The sequence below is a fragment of the Bombina bombina genome, chromosome 7, assembly GCF_027579735.1.
Source record: "Bombina bombina isolate aBomBom1 chromosome 7, aBomBom1.pri, whole genome shotgun sequence".
Lineage (NCBI taxonomy): Eukaryota > Metazoa > Chordata > Amphibia > Anura > Bombinatoridae > Bombina > Bombina bombina.
Window position 1 is genome coordinate 575,971,676 of NC_069505.1, and position 16,938 is coordinate 575,988,613.

The 16,938-nt window shown below is 40.0% G+C and overlaps 1 protein-coding gene across 1 annotated transcript in view; it reads right to left on the reverse strand.

Moving 5' to 3' along the window:
• Positions 1-16,938, reverse strand: part of LOC128636591 (complement C4-B-like) — a 216,847-nt gene that overhangs the window by 20,903 nt on the left and 179,006 nt on the right. The window contains 3 exon segments of the mRNA XM_053689585.1: positions 367-441; positions 10,193-10,283; positions 11,984-12,152. Coding sequence (XP_053545560.1) covers positions 367-441; positions 10,193-10,283; positions 11,984-12,152 — 335 coding nt within the window.

The following is a 16,938-nucleotide window of genomic DNA, read 5'->3' on the forward strand; positions in this document are numbered from 1 at the left end:
GTGTGTATTTGTATATGTGTGTGTATTTGTATAAGTATGTGTGTCTTTGTGTGCATGTGTGTGTATGTATATGTGTGTGTGTGTGTGTATTTGCAGCCACCAATCATCAGTTGGCTCCCAGTAGTACAGTGCTTCTCCTGAGCCTACCTATGTATGCTTTTCAACAAATGATACCAAAACACAAAGCAAATTATATAACACATGTAAATTGGAAAGTAATTTAAAACTGCATGCTCTATCTGAATCAAGCTTTAATTGTCACTTTACTGTCCCTTTAAGTATGCAGACAACCCCACAGACTAGACAGACCATTTGCTTTATGTTCTCAGTTAGAATCTATTTTTCTGATTACTTTTTCCTTCTCACCTCATCAAAGTATAGCAGGAGTCTTCCAGCCTGGATCTCATAATGGCTGATGTACCTTTCAGAACTGTTTTTCAGCTGTAGGAAACAAATAGAGGAGACACATAATTAGATGTATCTGTCTGTAGCTATTTGCAAAGCTGCTTAGAGAGGGCTACAGAATCGAGGGATCGGATCTTTTCCAGATAAGCCCCGCCAAAAAGTTAAGCCCCGCCACCCAAAAAACATTCTAAAAAACAGGATATGAAACTTGATATGAAACTTGTACTTTGCTTTGTCATTACCTTAATACTCGAACATAAAGTAGGTGAACCTGCAAGATTATTTTGTAACTTTAACTATAAACAAATAATCGATACTGATGCTGCTTCTTGACCTTTTATGTTGCAGCTTCTATAGATGCTGTTGGTAAATAAATAAAAAAGCCTCTGCAAGTGATATAGCTGCCATGAACTTCATACTATTTTTAAAAAGTGGAAATACAAGCTGTTAGTGCATTACACTGTTGCTGCTGTCGTGTCTCTGTAGTAGCTACTTGTAATTGCGTTATGGGGCAGCAGTTATATGGGTTTTGCCTAGACTATCACAGGGTTAAATGTATGATATTCAGCAATGAGCTGCGTGACGTTTGGGTACAATAACACGCGATACTGGTATGTTACACAGGAGACATCTCTATTCCTCCGCCCGCGCTCACGTCCTGTCAGCCAGCACTGCCCGGGGCGGCCCCATAATGACGTTGCTAGATGAGTGAGGTACGGGGCTGGCCCTGGCCAACTCAAGGGCAGCTTCACTCAAGTTGGAAAGAAACAAAAAAAAGTTAACTCCCATCATCACTAGGAGACGTAAGTTTGTGAGTGCATTTTGCATTGCAGCGATGTTGGTTAAAAAAATAAATAAAAATTAAATTTTAGTAAAAACATCCAGGTTTTAGTGCAGATCGCATTGCCGAATTTGCCGTAGAACTCGTAATCGCACATTATTTACACATTGTCGGATCGCGCGAAAAGTTAAGCCCCGCCACTTTTGACAATTGGAGCTGTCAAAAGTGGCGGGGCTTAACTTTTCGCGCGTGCAGTTTTTGCATTAGTGGTGGGGCTTATCTGGAAAAGATCCGAGGGATCCGAGTTACCTTCTGAATTGGATTAACCTTTATATAGGACACTTTTGTATTATTGTCATATCAGATACATTGTTTTGGTTCTTTAGATTGCTTTATTGCCACGCTCTGCTGTTTGAGTTTGCTATTTTTGGTTAGTATGTTACACTGACACTACAGTCACTATATAATCGATATAATTGAAACAATAGCTTGGTTATATAATCGATACAATAGTTATCTCACTATAGATACTTTTTGATATATTTGTTGCATATTTGCTATAAGGATTTGTATACATCTTTATCCATCTGTTTACTTAGCACATCAGTATTTACCATTGGCGCCTCTTACAGCTACCAGTTTGGCTCAAATTAAGGTTACATTTCTGCCTGCTGTGTATCTTAGTTATCAGAATCGAGGGATCATGATCTCAAGTCAGGGGATAGAATGTTCTTGAGTAATCTGTGAAAGCTCTTTTTTTTACAGAAAAGATGATTAATAAATCATTCATGGAATAGACCTCCAATAGAGGGGGTAAGGACAACGATGGCAAGGCATTCTGGGATATGCATAAGGCTATCTTCAGAATTCATTAAATGGATAGAAACGTCAAAATTGAAATTTGAAATTTAAGCATTTTTGCAATATACACCTAATAGAAGAGAGCTAAAGATGTTATATGTTGCTTCTGCTGAGGAGTAATTTGTGTCATACAAGTGTCTATAAAACAATGGGAGCTGCCATGTTGTAAGCTAGGTTACTTCCTCTGCTGTGGCCAATTAGAGACAGTTATAAATAGGTCACTAGAGTGTGCAGCCAATGGCTGTGTGGTATATAACAGTGTTCTGCACTTCCATTTCTAACAGGAACTGAAAAGCTCACAATTTCAGAATGGAAATACAGGAAAAGGGGACAAAATAAATAATGAAAGTATATCTCAAAGACTTTAATGTCTGTTTATCTCTGCTCAGACTAGGATTGCCAGCTGTGCTTCATACAAATACAAGACAACTTATAGGTAATTGGGCACAGGTGAAAGGAGGGGTCACACAATATCCCCCCCCCCCCCCAAGTTCAATCTTAGGCCCCACGCTTGATTCCACTGTTTATATTTTTCACAACTGAGTAGTCATTTTATCACCTTGGTTGTCAGTAACCCACATACACAATTACCCCCTTAGTTGCCAGTAACACACATACACAATTACCCCCTTAGTTGTCAGTAACACACATACACAATTACCCCCTTAGTTGTCAGTAACACACATACACAATTACCCCCGTGGTTGCCAGTAACACACATACACAATTACCCCCTTGGTTGCCAGTAACACACATACACAATTACCCCCTTGGTTGCCAGTAACACACATACACAATTACCCCCTTAGTTGTCAGTAACACACATACACAATTAACTCCTTAGGTGTCAGTAACATACATACACAATAGTGATTTGAACCCCTTAACTGCCATGAGCACTTACACACAGCAATGATTTAACCCCTTCTTGGCTTGCTTTTAACATATATAATCAAAAATGCAGTGTTTTTGGGCTATATTTCTAATGCTTAGAGGCATAGGAGGCCCTTTAAATTTAGCTGGCACTCATGGTTCTTTAAAAATACTGGACATTTAAGATGGACAACCTGCTAAAATACTGGACTGTCCAGTTAAATACTGGACAAATGGCAGCCCTAGCTCAGACCAGTGAGTGAAAAATATAAATGAGTTTGTGCACTGATCAAGCAATCATGTAGCATGTTTTATGGATCTTGTGGGATATGCGCCAGTCTCTTTGGATGGAAGTGGAAAAAAACTAACGCCTAGATTTAGAGTTTTGTCGGTAAAGACCTGCGGTGCTAACGAGGCTTTTTTTTTCCAGCGCACCCTTAAGCCAACGCTGGTATTACGAGTTGTCTAAATGGCTGCGTTAGCCTCAGAAAAGGGAGCGTTGAGCATAATTTAGCTCCACTTCAACCCTCAATACCAGCGCTGCTTACGGTAGCGGTAAGCTAGAAAAACGTGCTCGTGCACGATATCCCCATAGGAAACAATGGGGCTGAGCTGGCTGAAAAAAAACCTAACACCTGCAAAAAAGCAGCGTTCAGCTCCTAAAGCAGCCCCATTGTTTCCTATGGGGAAACACTTTCTAAGTCTACACCTGACACCCTAAAATGAATCCCGAGTCTAAACACCCCTAACCTTACACTTATTAACCCTTAATCTGCCGCCCCCGCTATCGCTGACCCCTGCATTATATTATTAACCCCTAATCTGCTGCTCCGGACACCGCCGCAACCTACATTATCGCTATGAACCCCTAATCGGCTGCCCCTAACATCGCTGACACCTACATTATATTTATTAACCCCTAATCTGTCCCCCCCAACGTTGCCACCACCTACCTACACTTATTAACCCCTAATCTGCCGACCAGACCTCGCCGCCACTATAATAAATGTATTAACCCCTAAACCGCCGCACTCCCGCCTCGCAAACACTATAATAAATTGTATTAACACCTAATCTGCCCTCCCTAACATCGCCGCCACCTACCTACAATTATTAACCCTTAATCTCCAGCCCCCAATGTCGCCGCTACTATAATAAAGTTATTAACCCCTAAACCTAAGTCTAACCCTAACACCCCCCTAACTTAAATATAATTGAAATTAATCTAAATAAATTTACTATAATTAAATAAATTATTCCTATTTAAATCTAAATACTTACCTATAAAATAAACCCTAATATAGCTACAATATAACTCATAGTTACATTGTAGCTATATTAGGATCTATATTTATTTTACAGGCAACTTTGTATTTATTTTAACTAGGTACAATAGCTATTAAATAGTTAATAACTATTTAATAGCTACCTAGTTAAAATAATTACAAAATTACCTGTAAAATAAATCCTAACCTAAGTTACAAATACACCTAACACTACACTATCAATACATTAATTAAATAAATTACCTACACATTCAATCAGCCAATCGGCTTGACCTCGCATTCTATTGGCTGATCGGAACAGCCAATAGAATGCGAGGTCAATCTGATTGGCTGATTGGATCAGTCAATCAGAATTTTCCTACCTTAATTCTCGATTGGCTGATAGAATCCTATCAGCCAATCGGAATTCGAGGGACGTCATCTTGGATGACATCATTTAAAGGAACCGTCATTCGTCGTTCAGTCGTCGGCCAGGATGGATGTTCCGCGTCTGAGGTCTTCAGGATGCTGCCGCTCCAGATGGATGAAGATAGAAGATGCTGCTTGGATGAACACTTCTACTGGATGGAGGACCTCTTCTTGCTCCGCTTGGATGAAGACTTCTACCGGATGGAGGACCTCTTCTTGCTCCGCTTGGATGAAGAATTCGGCTCGGCTGGGTGAAGACGACTCAAGGTAGGGAGATCTTCAGGGGGTTAGTGTTAACGCTGCTTTTTAACCCTAACGCAGAACTCTAAATCTAGGCGTGAATTTTTAGAGTTACATTTCAGGAAAATGAGATTAAATAAATAATTATCAGGTAGATTACGAGTTGTGTGTTCGTTTTTTAACGCTAAAAATATGGTCATTTTCAGCGTTAAAACAGCACCGCAGCCATTACAAGTCTTGTCGGTATAGGTGTACTGCAAGCCTTTTAGCCTGTAAAGCAACGTCAGTGCCGCAGTCGTAAAAATTACGTTTTTGGGGATTCCCATAGCACAGCCATTACGAGTTCTGCGGTGAGGCTAAAAAACCTGCGTTACAGCCTAAAATGACAAGATCCCTAATGCCATCTAAAAGCAGTAGTTATGAGTTTTATGCAACAAAGCTGTAACATAAAACTCATAACTAAACTGCTACAAAGTACACTAACACCCATAAACTACCTATTAACCCCTAAACTGAGGCCCTCCCGCATCACAAACACTAAAATAAAATTATTAATCTGCCGCTCCCAATCACAGCAACTAAAAAAAATATTAACCCCTATTCCGCCACTCCCCGACATCATCACCACTATAATAAACGTATTAACCCCTAACCCGCCACCCTCCCGCATCGCAAACACTATTTAAATATAATTAACTCCAATCTGCCGTCCGCCACTTTAATACACCTATTAACCCCTAAACCGAAAGCCCCCCACATGGCAATAAACTAAATTAAACTAGTAACCTAACGCCCCCCTAACTTTAAATTAAAATTAAAATTTCCCTATCTTAAATTAAATTAAAATTTACCTGTCAAATTAAAAAAACTAAGTTTAAACTAACAATTAAACTAATATAGGATAGGATTTAAGCAGCTCTCATTCTATTGGTTGATTTGAATCAGCTAATAGAATGAGAGCTGCTTAAATCCTATTGGCTGATTTGAACAGCCAATAGGATTTTAGCAGCTCTAATTCCTATTGGCTGATTCAAAATTTTCAGCCAATTGGAATGCAAGGGATGCCATCTTGAAACGGCTCCCTTGCTTTGAAAATTCAGTGTACAGCAGCGACCGTATGAAAAGGATGATCGGCGCCGGATGTCTTCAGGATGGACCCGCTCCACGCTGCCGGGATCAATATAGAAGACGCCGCCTGGATGAAGATTGAAGAGGCCGCCTGGATGAAGACTTCTCAACGCTTGGTTAAGGACTTTGCCGCCGGGATGAAGATCGTTCAAGCGGGACTTCAAAAACTGTAAGTGAATCGTTGGGGGTTAGTGTTAGGCTTTTTTTTATGGGTTTTTTAGATTAGGGTTTGAGCAGCAAAAGAGCTAAATGCCCTTTTATGCCACCTGGATGAAGATTGAAGAGGCCGCCTGGATGAAGACTTCTCGCTGCTTGGATAAGGACTTCGCCGCCGGGATGAAGATCGTTCAAGCAGGACTTCAAAAACTGTAAGTGGATCGACGGGGGTTAGTGTTAGGCTTTTTTTAAGGGTTTTTTAGATTAGGGTTTGGGCAGCAAAAGAGCTAAATGCCCTTTTAAGGCCAATACCCATACAAATGCCCTTTTCAGGGCAATGGGTAGCTTAGGTTTTTTTAGATAGTTTTTATTTTATTTTGTGGGTTTGGGGGGGGGGTGGGGGTTTGTAATATTAGTGGGTATTTGTATTTTATTTTTTTTCTTCAGAAAAAGAGCTGATAGCTTTAGGGCAATGCCCTACAAAAGGCCCTTTTAAGGGCTCTTGGTAGTTTATTTTAGATTAGGTTTTTTATTTTGGGGTGTTTTTTTTAAATGGGTATTAGAATAGGAATAATTTTTTATTATTTTTGATAATTTGTTTGTTATTTTGTGTAATTTTGTTGCTTGTTTTGGGGTGGGTTTTTATTTTTAGATTAGGGCTTGGGCAGCAAAAGAGCTGAATGCCCTTTTAAGGGCAATGCCCATACAAATGCTCTTTTCAGGGCAATAGGTAGATAAGGTTTTACTTTATCTTTATTTTGTGGGTTTGGGGGGGTGGGGGTTTGTATACTGTTAGGGGGTGTTTGTTTTTGTAGCAAAAGAGCTGTTAACTTTAGGGCAATGCCCTACAAAAGGCCCTTTTAAGGGCCCCCAAAAGGCCCTTTTAAGGGCCCTTGATAGTTTATTCGTGATTAGGCTTTTTATGTTGGGGTGTTTTTTTTATTAAAGCGTATTAGAATAGGAATAATTTTTATTTTTTTTGGATAATTTCTTTTTTTTTTTGTAATGGTAGGTTTTTTATTTTTTGTGATTTTAGTGTTTTTTTATTTTTTGTAATTTCAGGTTTTTAGGTTTTATTTCACAGGTAATTTTGTATTTATTTTAACTAGGTAGTTAGTAAATAGTTAATAACTATTTAGTAACTATTCTACCTAGTTAAAATAAATACAAACTTATCTGTGAAATAAAAATAAAACCTAAGCTAGATACAATATAACTATTAGTTATACTGTAGCTAGCTTAGGTTTTATTTCCCAGATAAGTATGTATTTAGTTTTAAATAGGTATTATTTAGTTAATAATTGTAAGTTTAATTTAGCTTTATTGTAATTATGTTAGGGGTGTTAGGGTTAGGTTTATTGGTATGGGTAAATTGTTTAATTTAAATTTTTGCGATGTGGGGGCTGGCGGTTTAGGGGTTAATAGATTTATTTAGTGGTAGTGATGTGGGAGGCCAGAGGTTTAGGGGTTAATAGCTTTATTTAGTTGCGGCGATGTCAGGGAGCGGCGGAATAGGGGTTAATAGATTTATTATAGTGTGGGCGATGTTGGGGTACAGGGGAATAGGGGTTAATAACTTTAGTATAGTGGTGGCGATATCGGGAGCGGCAGATTAGGGGTTAATAGTTTTATTTAGGTGGCGGCGATATTGGGGGCGGCAGATCAGGGGTTAATAACATTATGTAGGTGCCGGCAATGTCAATGGGGGCAGATTAGGGGTGTTTAGACTCGGGGTTTATGTTAGGGTGTTAGGTTTACACGTTAGGTTTTTTTCCCCATAGACATCAATGGGGCTGCGTTACAGAGATTTTTATTCCGCGATCGCAGGTGTTAGACTTTTTTCTGACCCGCTCTCCCCATTGATGTCTATGGGGAAAGAGTGCACGAGCACGTCAAAACAGAGCTTGTTTTTGGTGCGGTATGGAACTTAAAAGCACCATATTGCACGCACAAGCTGGGTTTTTAAAAGCTTGTAATGACTGCACTATAGGGGGTTAAATAACGCAGCTTTTGTTGCGTTTGTTAATTTCCCTATAGCGCGCATTACTCATAATCTAGCTGTATGTGCATTATAAGTTTTTTATACTATACATAATTAAACATTTTATGGAGAATTACATTTTGAATTGTTCTTTTAATCTAACATACAACAGATCTCTGCACATTTGCTTTTATGTGTATAATGCATTATATGCATCTGAGACCCTGAGACCTAGATTACAAGTGGAGCACTACTGATAGCTGTTAGTCAGAGCAGTGCTATACTTACCGCGGGCACGTTGTTGCAGCACGCTAGGTGCTGCACCATTATGGAGGATGGAGTTGGCAGATAACCCATGAGAAGGAGATCTGCTGTTATAAGAGCCAGGGATTGTGCTAAGTAATGTTGCAGCAATGAGCTTACTGGATACTCTTTTGTCTGGACTGCATTTTTAACTAAGCTTGTGCACTATTCTTAGCACTCTTTATACCTTTTTCATTCTGAAGTGACCCTGGCCTTGTTCCTATTGCCAAGCCTGAGTGGTGTTAAAAGGTCATCTAAGATTTCCTCTCAGTTCTTGGCTATTCATATGTAGACTGAAGCATTCTTGTTCCTTGCCTATTCCTCAGATATTGACCCTAGCAAAGATTCTGTCTTACGCATCCGGTCTATAATACAATATTTGTGGTATGATTTTCTGGCTTATGAACTTTGGAACTGTACCCTGGCTTTTGCACCTGTTATATCCTCCTGTTCTGATGCTTGGTTCTGGACGTCTCTTCTGGTTCTGACCTCTGGTCTGTTTACGGATTATCATTCTACTATTCAAACTGGTTCCTGCTACCCATTCTCTGCTCAACTGGTTCCAGACAGAAAAACAGATAATCTCTTAATTATTTTATAAAACAGGATGCTCTATCCTTAAAGGGAAAGTGAACCCAATTTTTTACTTGCATGATTCAGATAGAGCATTACATTTTAAGCAACTTTCTAATTTACTCCTATTATCAATTTTTCTTTGTTCTCTTGCTATCTTAAAAGCAGGAATGTAAATCTTAGCAGCCAGCCCATTTTAGGTTCAGCACCATGGATAGCGCTTGCTTATTTCAGGCTTACATTTACCCACCAATAAGCAAGCATAACCCAGGTTCTTAACCAAAAATGGGACGGCTCCTATGCATCACATTCCTGCTTTTTAAATAAAGATAGCAAGAGAACAAAGAAAAAATGATAAAAGGAGTCATTTAGAGCATGCAATGTTAAGCCACTTTCTATCTGAATCATGAAAGAAAAAAATTGAGTTTAGTGTCCCTGTAACCCTACACTAAGAATAATGCTCAATCTGGTATTTTAAGTAAATGGTTAAAAGTTTTACCAGAGATTGTTACTACGGCCGACATATTTTTTAGTGCACCCTATGCTTTCAGTAGATTGTGCAGGGAGCGCTATCGTTCCTCATATTACAAGTGGTGAGTTATGTGTTATATAAATATCACAACATTATTGAATATTTGGGAAGAACTATTTAAACTTCAGGTTAAGGGATAGGGCTCCATTTATTAAGCTGTGGACGCTACTTCAGAGGTCCAACGTTTCAGGCTCGCCTGGAATGGAAGTTAAGAAGCAGCGGTCGTTTCAGGTGACGGATTGAAATCATCCAGATACAATACAATTGGGATGATTGACAGCCCCGGCTAGCAGCCGATTGGATGCCAGTGAGCAGGGGTGGCATTGCACAAGCATTTCACCAGAATGTCGCTATAGCAAATCATGTCCACTCAACACTTAATAAATCTTGACCATAGAGTGATAGCCAGGACCTAACTTTTTTAGCGCACCATATAGAAACCTGTTATGTTTAGCGCACCTGTGCTATCCGACCTACAGGTTTTAGTGCTCCCTGCGCTTCCGCTCAAGCACTTACATTTTGCTCTGAAGTTGTAATATGGAAGTAAAAAAATAGAAACGCTATGCCCTCTAGCGATGTTAGTGTACCATAGCGCTACCATTTCTACGCTACACTTGTAATCTCGGTCTAAATGTGCATCTCCCTTTCTGATATTAAGAAGTCACCTTGTACAGATCCTCTGCGTTGGGTACAAATCCGCTCAGCATAGTGATATCCACAATAGCCATTCCAGACACTTTAGCATGAAGCTTCTTCCTGAATAGGAGAGACAAGAACTGAATTACATTTGTAAGGAACTAAATCACATCTAACATTTTACTAGTGTTCACAAGCTAGATTTGTTATATGATGTGCAATGCTAAGGATAGGTGCAGTGTTTCTCATAAGTTTATATATCATGTATCCATATGCTGCTTGAGTATAGATGTGTATGTAATGATACAGTGCAGAAATTATTTAATCAACCACAAAAACTATAAAACTGCAATAAGAAATCCCATGGGTTATCAACTTTGGACCTCCAGAGGTTTTGGAACTACATTTCCCATGATGCTCAGCCAGCAGCAGGCTGAGCATCATGGGAAATGTAGTTTCAAAAGCTCTGGAGGGCCACAGTTGCTAAACCCAGCACTAGATTTTTACAGTGCACTGTTGGATGAATATACCTATGTATTTAATCTCTGTAAAGGAGTTAAATACATAGTTAAAGGGACATCAAGGCAAAAGTAAACTTGCATTTTTTAGATACATTTCACTTTACTTCTGGTATCAAATACACTTTGTTCTCTCTTTAACCTTTGCTGGAAAGCATACCTAAGTAGGCTCTGAAGCAGCAGTGCACTACTGGAAGGGAGCTAGCTGGTGATTGGTGGCTACTAATATAAGCCTCTTGTCATTGACTCACCTGTCATGCATTGCTGTTCTGATGGGGTTAAATAAATAGGTGTTAGATCACAATTCTTTAGAATAATGTATAAAAGGATTTAGCTACAATAATCCCCATAGACTTTAATGGTGAAAATCATTAGATACATTTATTCTGTCCAGTAGCGCTATTCACATTCCTCTCTGCAGTAACTCATAGCTGTCTAATAAAGCACTGCCAAGTTGGCCTCATACTTGTATTGTATGGTATGAGCAAACATGCTGTTTAAAATGTTGTTGCACTGAGCATACCTAAATATGCTCCACTTGCTGAAAACAGGGCTCTCACTAAGGGCTCAATGATCTAAAGCTCTCTGGTGTGGCTAGATTATGTAAGACGTCTCGTCAGGACTCTGAGGTCCCTCAAAGTATTTCAGAACTGCAAAATAAATAAAAAAATTACAATATAATGCTCAAAAACTGAAATTTTGCAGAATTTCTCTCCATGCAGGTGATGCTTTTACCAAATCATTTTTGGTAATATAGTTTTATTGCAAAAATGCTCCTATTCAAAATCAAAATAAACTGATGCGCATTTTAGGTTTGGCTGGAGTATCCCTTTAATCTGGGCACCCTGATAACTGCTCTTCCAGGTGCCTACTAATTTATTTCAGGACAATTGCTTAAAGGGACACAAATCCCCAAACTTTTCCTTTATTATTCAGATAGGGAATACAATTTTAAACAACTTTCCAACTAATTTTAGTTATCTAATCTGCTTAGATCTCTGGGTATGCTTTGTTGAAAACCATACGTAGGTAGGCTCATGAGCAAGGATACTAGTTGCTAATTGGTGGTTGCACATATAAACCTCTTGTTATTGGTTTACTTATGTGTTCTGCTAGTTCCCAGTAGTGCCTGGGTGCTCCTCCAACAAAGGATGTTAAGAGAATGAAGCAACCTTGTTACAAGAAGTAAACTGTAATGTAGTTTAACAACATATGCTCTATCCGAATCATTACAAAACATGGGGTTTTATGACCCTTTAAGTTCTGTAACCTCCAGCTCTGTACAGCTGATATCACACTTACCATATACACACTTCATAGGAAACTTTCACTTCCTTCTCTTTGGGTTGAGAGACCTCTCTCCGTGCTCTCTTTCTCAGGTCGTGCCATTCAATGGCTCCTCTGGGTTCATCAGCACTGTCACCCTCACCGTCATCACCGTAATCATAATTATAATCGTTGTCGTCTTTGGCTAAAAAAATACACAGGGGAGACACATTGAACAGTAACACACATCATTGCTGAAAATGAGAGACAGAATCAGAAATAAGAGGGGGATGAGAATGAGATACTCAGGAGTATGAAATAAACAGAGAGGAAGAGAGACAGAGGTTGTACAGATAGAGACAAGGGAGAGAGTGAAAGAGAGAGAGAAGAAGAGAGACAGAGGTTGTACAGATAGAGACAAGGTAGAGTGAGAGAGGGAGAGACAGAGGTTGTACAGATAGAGACAAGGGAGAGAGAGAAAGAGAGAGAGAGAAGAAGAGAGACAGAGGTTGTACAGATAGAGACATGGTAGAGAGAAAGTGAGAGAAGAAGAGAGACAGAGGTTGTACAGATAGAGACAAGGGAGAGAGAGAGGAAGAGAGTGAGAGAGGAAGAGAGACAGGGGTTGTACAGATAGGGACAAGGTAGAGAGATAGTGAGAGAAGAAGAGAGACAGAGGTTGTACCGATAGAGACAAGGTAGAGTGAGAGAGGGAGAGACAGAGGTTGTACAGATAGAGACAAGGGAGAGAGAGACAGAGGTTGTACAGATAGAGACAAAGGAAAGAGAGAGAGGGAGAGAGAGAGGAGGAGAGACAGGTTATAAAAGTAGAGAGAGAGAGAGAGAGGAAGTGAGACAGAGGTTGTATAGATAGAGACAAGGTAGAGAGAGAGAGAGAGAGAGAGAGAGAGGAAGAGAGACAGAGGTTGTATAGATAGAGACAAGGTAGAGAGAGAGAGAGAGAGAGAGAGAAAGGAAGAGAGACAGAGGTTGTACAGATAGAGACAAGGTAGAGAGAGTAAGAGCCCCTGTTAGCGTCCGATTGACCGTGAATGTGCAGGGTGCGGCATTGCACAAGCCCGCCAACAGCATATCATGTCCGCCCGCCATTTAATAAATCTACCCCAAGGTAGAGAGAAAGTGAGAGAAGAAGAGAGACAGAGGTTGTACAGATAGAGACAAGGTAGAGAGAGAGAGAGAGAGAGAGAGAGAGAGAGGTTGTACAGATAGAGACAAGGTAGAGAGGGAGAGACAGAGGTTGTACAGATAGAGACAGGGTAGAGAGAGAAAGGGAGAGACAGAGGTTGTACAGATAGAGACAAGGTAGAGAGAGAGGGGGAGAGACAGAGGTTGTACAGATAGAGACAAGGCAGAGAGAGAGAGCGAGAGGGAGAGACAGAGGTTGTACAGATAGAGACAAGGTAGAGAGAGAGAGAGAAGGAGGGACAGAGGTTGTACAGATAGAGACAAGGTAGAGAGAGAGAGGGAGAGACAGAGGTTGGACACATAGAGACAAGGTAGAGAGAGAGAGAGAGAGAGAGAGATAGAGCAACACAGGCGAAAGATCAGTCACACAGGTGAGAGAGATATCCACTGCAGAGGTAACTAGTATACTAGAGCACAGAGAGACTTTGGAATACAATCTTTTTGGAGATAATACAGGATTATAAATTTGACGATGAAAACAAGATGCTGCTGAACTTCTAAGCTACAGGTTGTGAGAATTAAGGTAACTTTCAGATTTTTTACTGGATATAATACAATACAATTCTATTTCTACTTGGAAAACCTGGAATCTACTCATAGAGAAAGTAAAAGTCTCAACTAAATACTACTACCACCTCTATACCCTGGGACAAGAGAAGCATCAGGTCCTTTAAATGCATGGAAACGAGTTTTCTACTGCTTAGAATGCAAATTAAATACTAACAAGATCTAAAGGTTACCGAAATACAATATGTTTGAATATTATAGCTGGTTTATATCACTTTTACTATTTTGAATATCTAAGCAATAATACTGCACAGAAAATGAACCCCGGGAACAGCAAGACCCTGGATTACTTTGTACCAAGTGCTACGAAATTATATACCCAGAGGACCTCAAAACTGGAGCAGCCCAAAAAGGATTTAAAGAAAACAACCCTGAACTACTTATCGCTGATTATTCTTATAGAGACCAAAAAAAGCATGAAACCAACTTATTATTTCATACAGAGCAAAAAGATGCCTGGCACCAAACCTTACGAGAAAACTTTATTAACATTCAAAAAAAGGGAAATGGGAATGGAAGACAGATAATTGTACATGATGGAGAAGACTGTGAAAATACGCTTTATACAATAAATATATATATAATAACGGCACAGTAATGATACAAGGAAGTGAATCCTGCCTGGATTTATTTGAGACACAGTTTAAAACACTGAAACAGAAAAGCTTGGTGAATAGAGAACTCGCTATTAGGGAAGAAGAACTAAATAAAACCTCATCAGATATTGTATCAACAGAAAATACAAGGGTACCACAGACGGAGAAACAGAATAAAGCAGTGAAACAATCACCCATAACTGACAAAGCTCTAAGGGACTGTTTGGCCTCACTAGAAAGAGATTTTGCAGAGTTCCGTGAATCAACAAAAAAGGACCTTGCACAAAAAGATCACTTAGAATGGGTAAAGTAAGAGCTCATGACCATCAAGCAGGAGCACAAACAGGAAATCCAGGAAATCAGATCACAAATCTCTGATCTAATTATTGACAATGAAAGATTAAAATGTGATCTCAAGAAATCCAAGGAAGAACTGAAACGCCATCAGGAAAATCACCCAAGCAACCAATACATAACTCCACATAGACCAACAACAAACTTTCAAAAGAACAAAATAGTACATAACCCAGCGACAGTGACCTTGGGAGAAACAAGGCAGAAAGAACCACAAGCAGGGACCCAGTCTGCTCAAGAGAAACCACCCAAAGACCAGACACAGCCCCCTGCCAAGCAACAGCAGACTACAGCCCAGGTCAGAGCAGAAAACCAAGCAGAGCAGCTGGCCAGTGTACTGGGGGCCACTAAGGAAATCCCTGAGAAACCACTACAGAATCTTACAAAAAATAAACCAGAAGAGCACACAAGGCAAACCCCTGAAACAGATGTTCTCATCTTAATGGACTCAAATGGTAAATACCTAGATGGAAAGCGCCTCTTCCCTGGTAAGAGAGATCTCCAGTACAAATGTGTAAACATGGAAAAAGCAAAAGAGAGAATTCTAAACCCAAATTTTAATAACCCAAAATATATAATCATCCACACTGGCTTAAATGAACTGCAAGATCCAGAGAAATATATTAATGCAATGGAAGACCTGATAACTATCACAAGAAATAAATTCCCACTAACAAAACTCATACTTTCTAGCCTATTACCAAGGAGTGACATGCACAGTAATATTGTCCAAAACATCAATATGCAACTAAAGGCTTTTGCTCAAACCCCAAACACTGGAGCGCAACATACTCACTTCACATTTAGAGAGACCCCCCCCCCCCCCGATAATAACAGGGATAGAACAACTACACATTGGAGTGGGTACTCACATACATGGAATAATAGTAAAAGATCCTTGATACCCTCAAATGGACGGTACAGGGAGAACCTACAGGCTCCTAACAACAGCCAATACAGTGCCCACTACAGAGACTTCCAAAGAAATAAAAGGCAAAATACGCAGGCAGACTCAGAACTTAGGGAAATTCGAGAACTAATCCATGCACTATATGAAAAGCTTTAGAAACAAACCAGGATATCACAAATGAACTGTAAGAGGGAAAACAAACAACAAACAAACTTTAATTCTCACAGCCTGAAAGCTTAATTAGCACACTATAGACTGTACACAATATGAACAGTCTCACAATTAGCAGCTGGAACATACAAGGACTCACTTCCTCCACCTTTGGAGACAAAATCAGAGATCCTGATTTTCAACAAAATATAAGAAATCATGATATTATCTTGTTACAGGAGACATGGCAAGATAGAAGCACAGCATCATCTTGCCCTATGGACTATAAAGAGTTAATAATTCCTGCAACAACAAAAGATAAGAAAGGAGGGAGACTCTCAGGGGGGTTATTAGTGTGATACAAAGAGAGTCTCAAACCATTTATCACCCCAGTGAAGAAAGGTGCAACACATCTGTGGATACAAATATCAAAGAACCTTGTACAGACATCTCACAATCTCTACCTCTGTGCCATATACATTCCACCACGGGAATTACCATATTATGACCCAGAATACTTCAATACACTGCAGGGAGAGATCTCAAACTTTCAAACAAAAGGACAAATTATGCTACTCGGAGACATGAATGCTCATACAAGCAATGCAAGGGACTGTACCCCCAGCCAAGGAAATAAACATATATTTAGATGAATGTTGACACCCTGATGGACACTCAGAGAAACAGCTATGATAAAATAATAAACACACATGGGAAAAAACTCCTTGATGTTTGTAAAAGATTAGGGGGCATATGTATCAAGCTCTGTATGGAGCTTGATGGCCGCTGTTTCTGGCGAGTCATCAGACTCGCCAGAAACAGCAGTTAGCTCCATAACCTGTCCGCCTGCTCTGAGCAGGCGGACACACATTGCCGGAAATCAACCCGATCGAGTACGATCGGGTTGATTGACACCCCCTGAGTCTGCAGGGGGCGGCGTTGCACCAGCAGCTCTTGCTCGCCATATTCAGTGAGGTCTGGCGGACCTGATCCGCAGTGTCGGATCAGGTCCGCCAGACCTTGATAACTAGAGGCCTAGGTCTGTGCATTGTAAATGGAAGGGTAACTGGAGACAGGCTGGGAAGTTTTACATTTAACTCATCAAGTGGTAAAAGTGTCATTGACTATGTGATAACTGACCTGGACATCAGAAAGATCAGTTCGCTGATCGTAAGACCCCAGTCCTACCTATCAGACCATAACCAAAC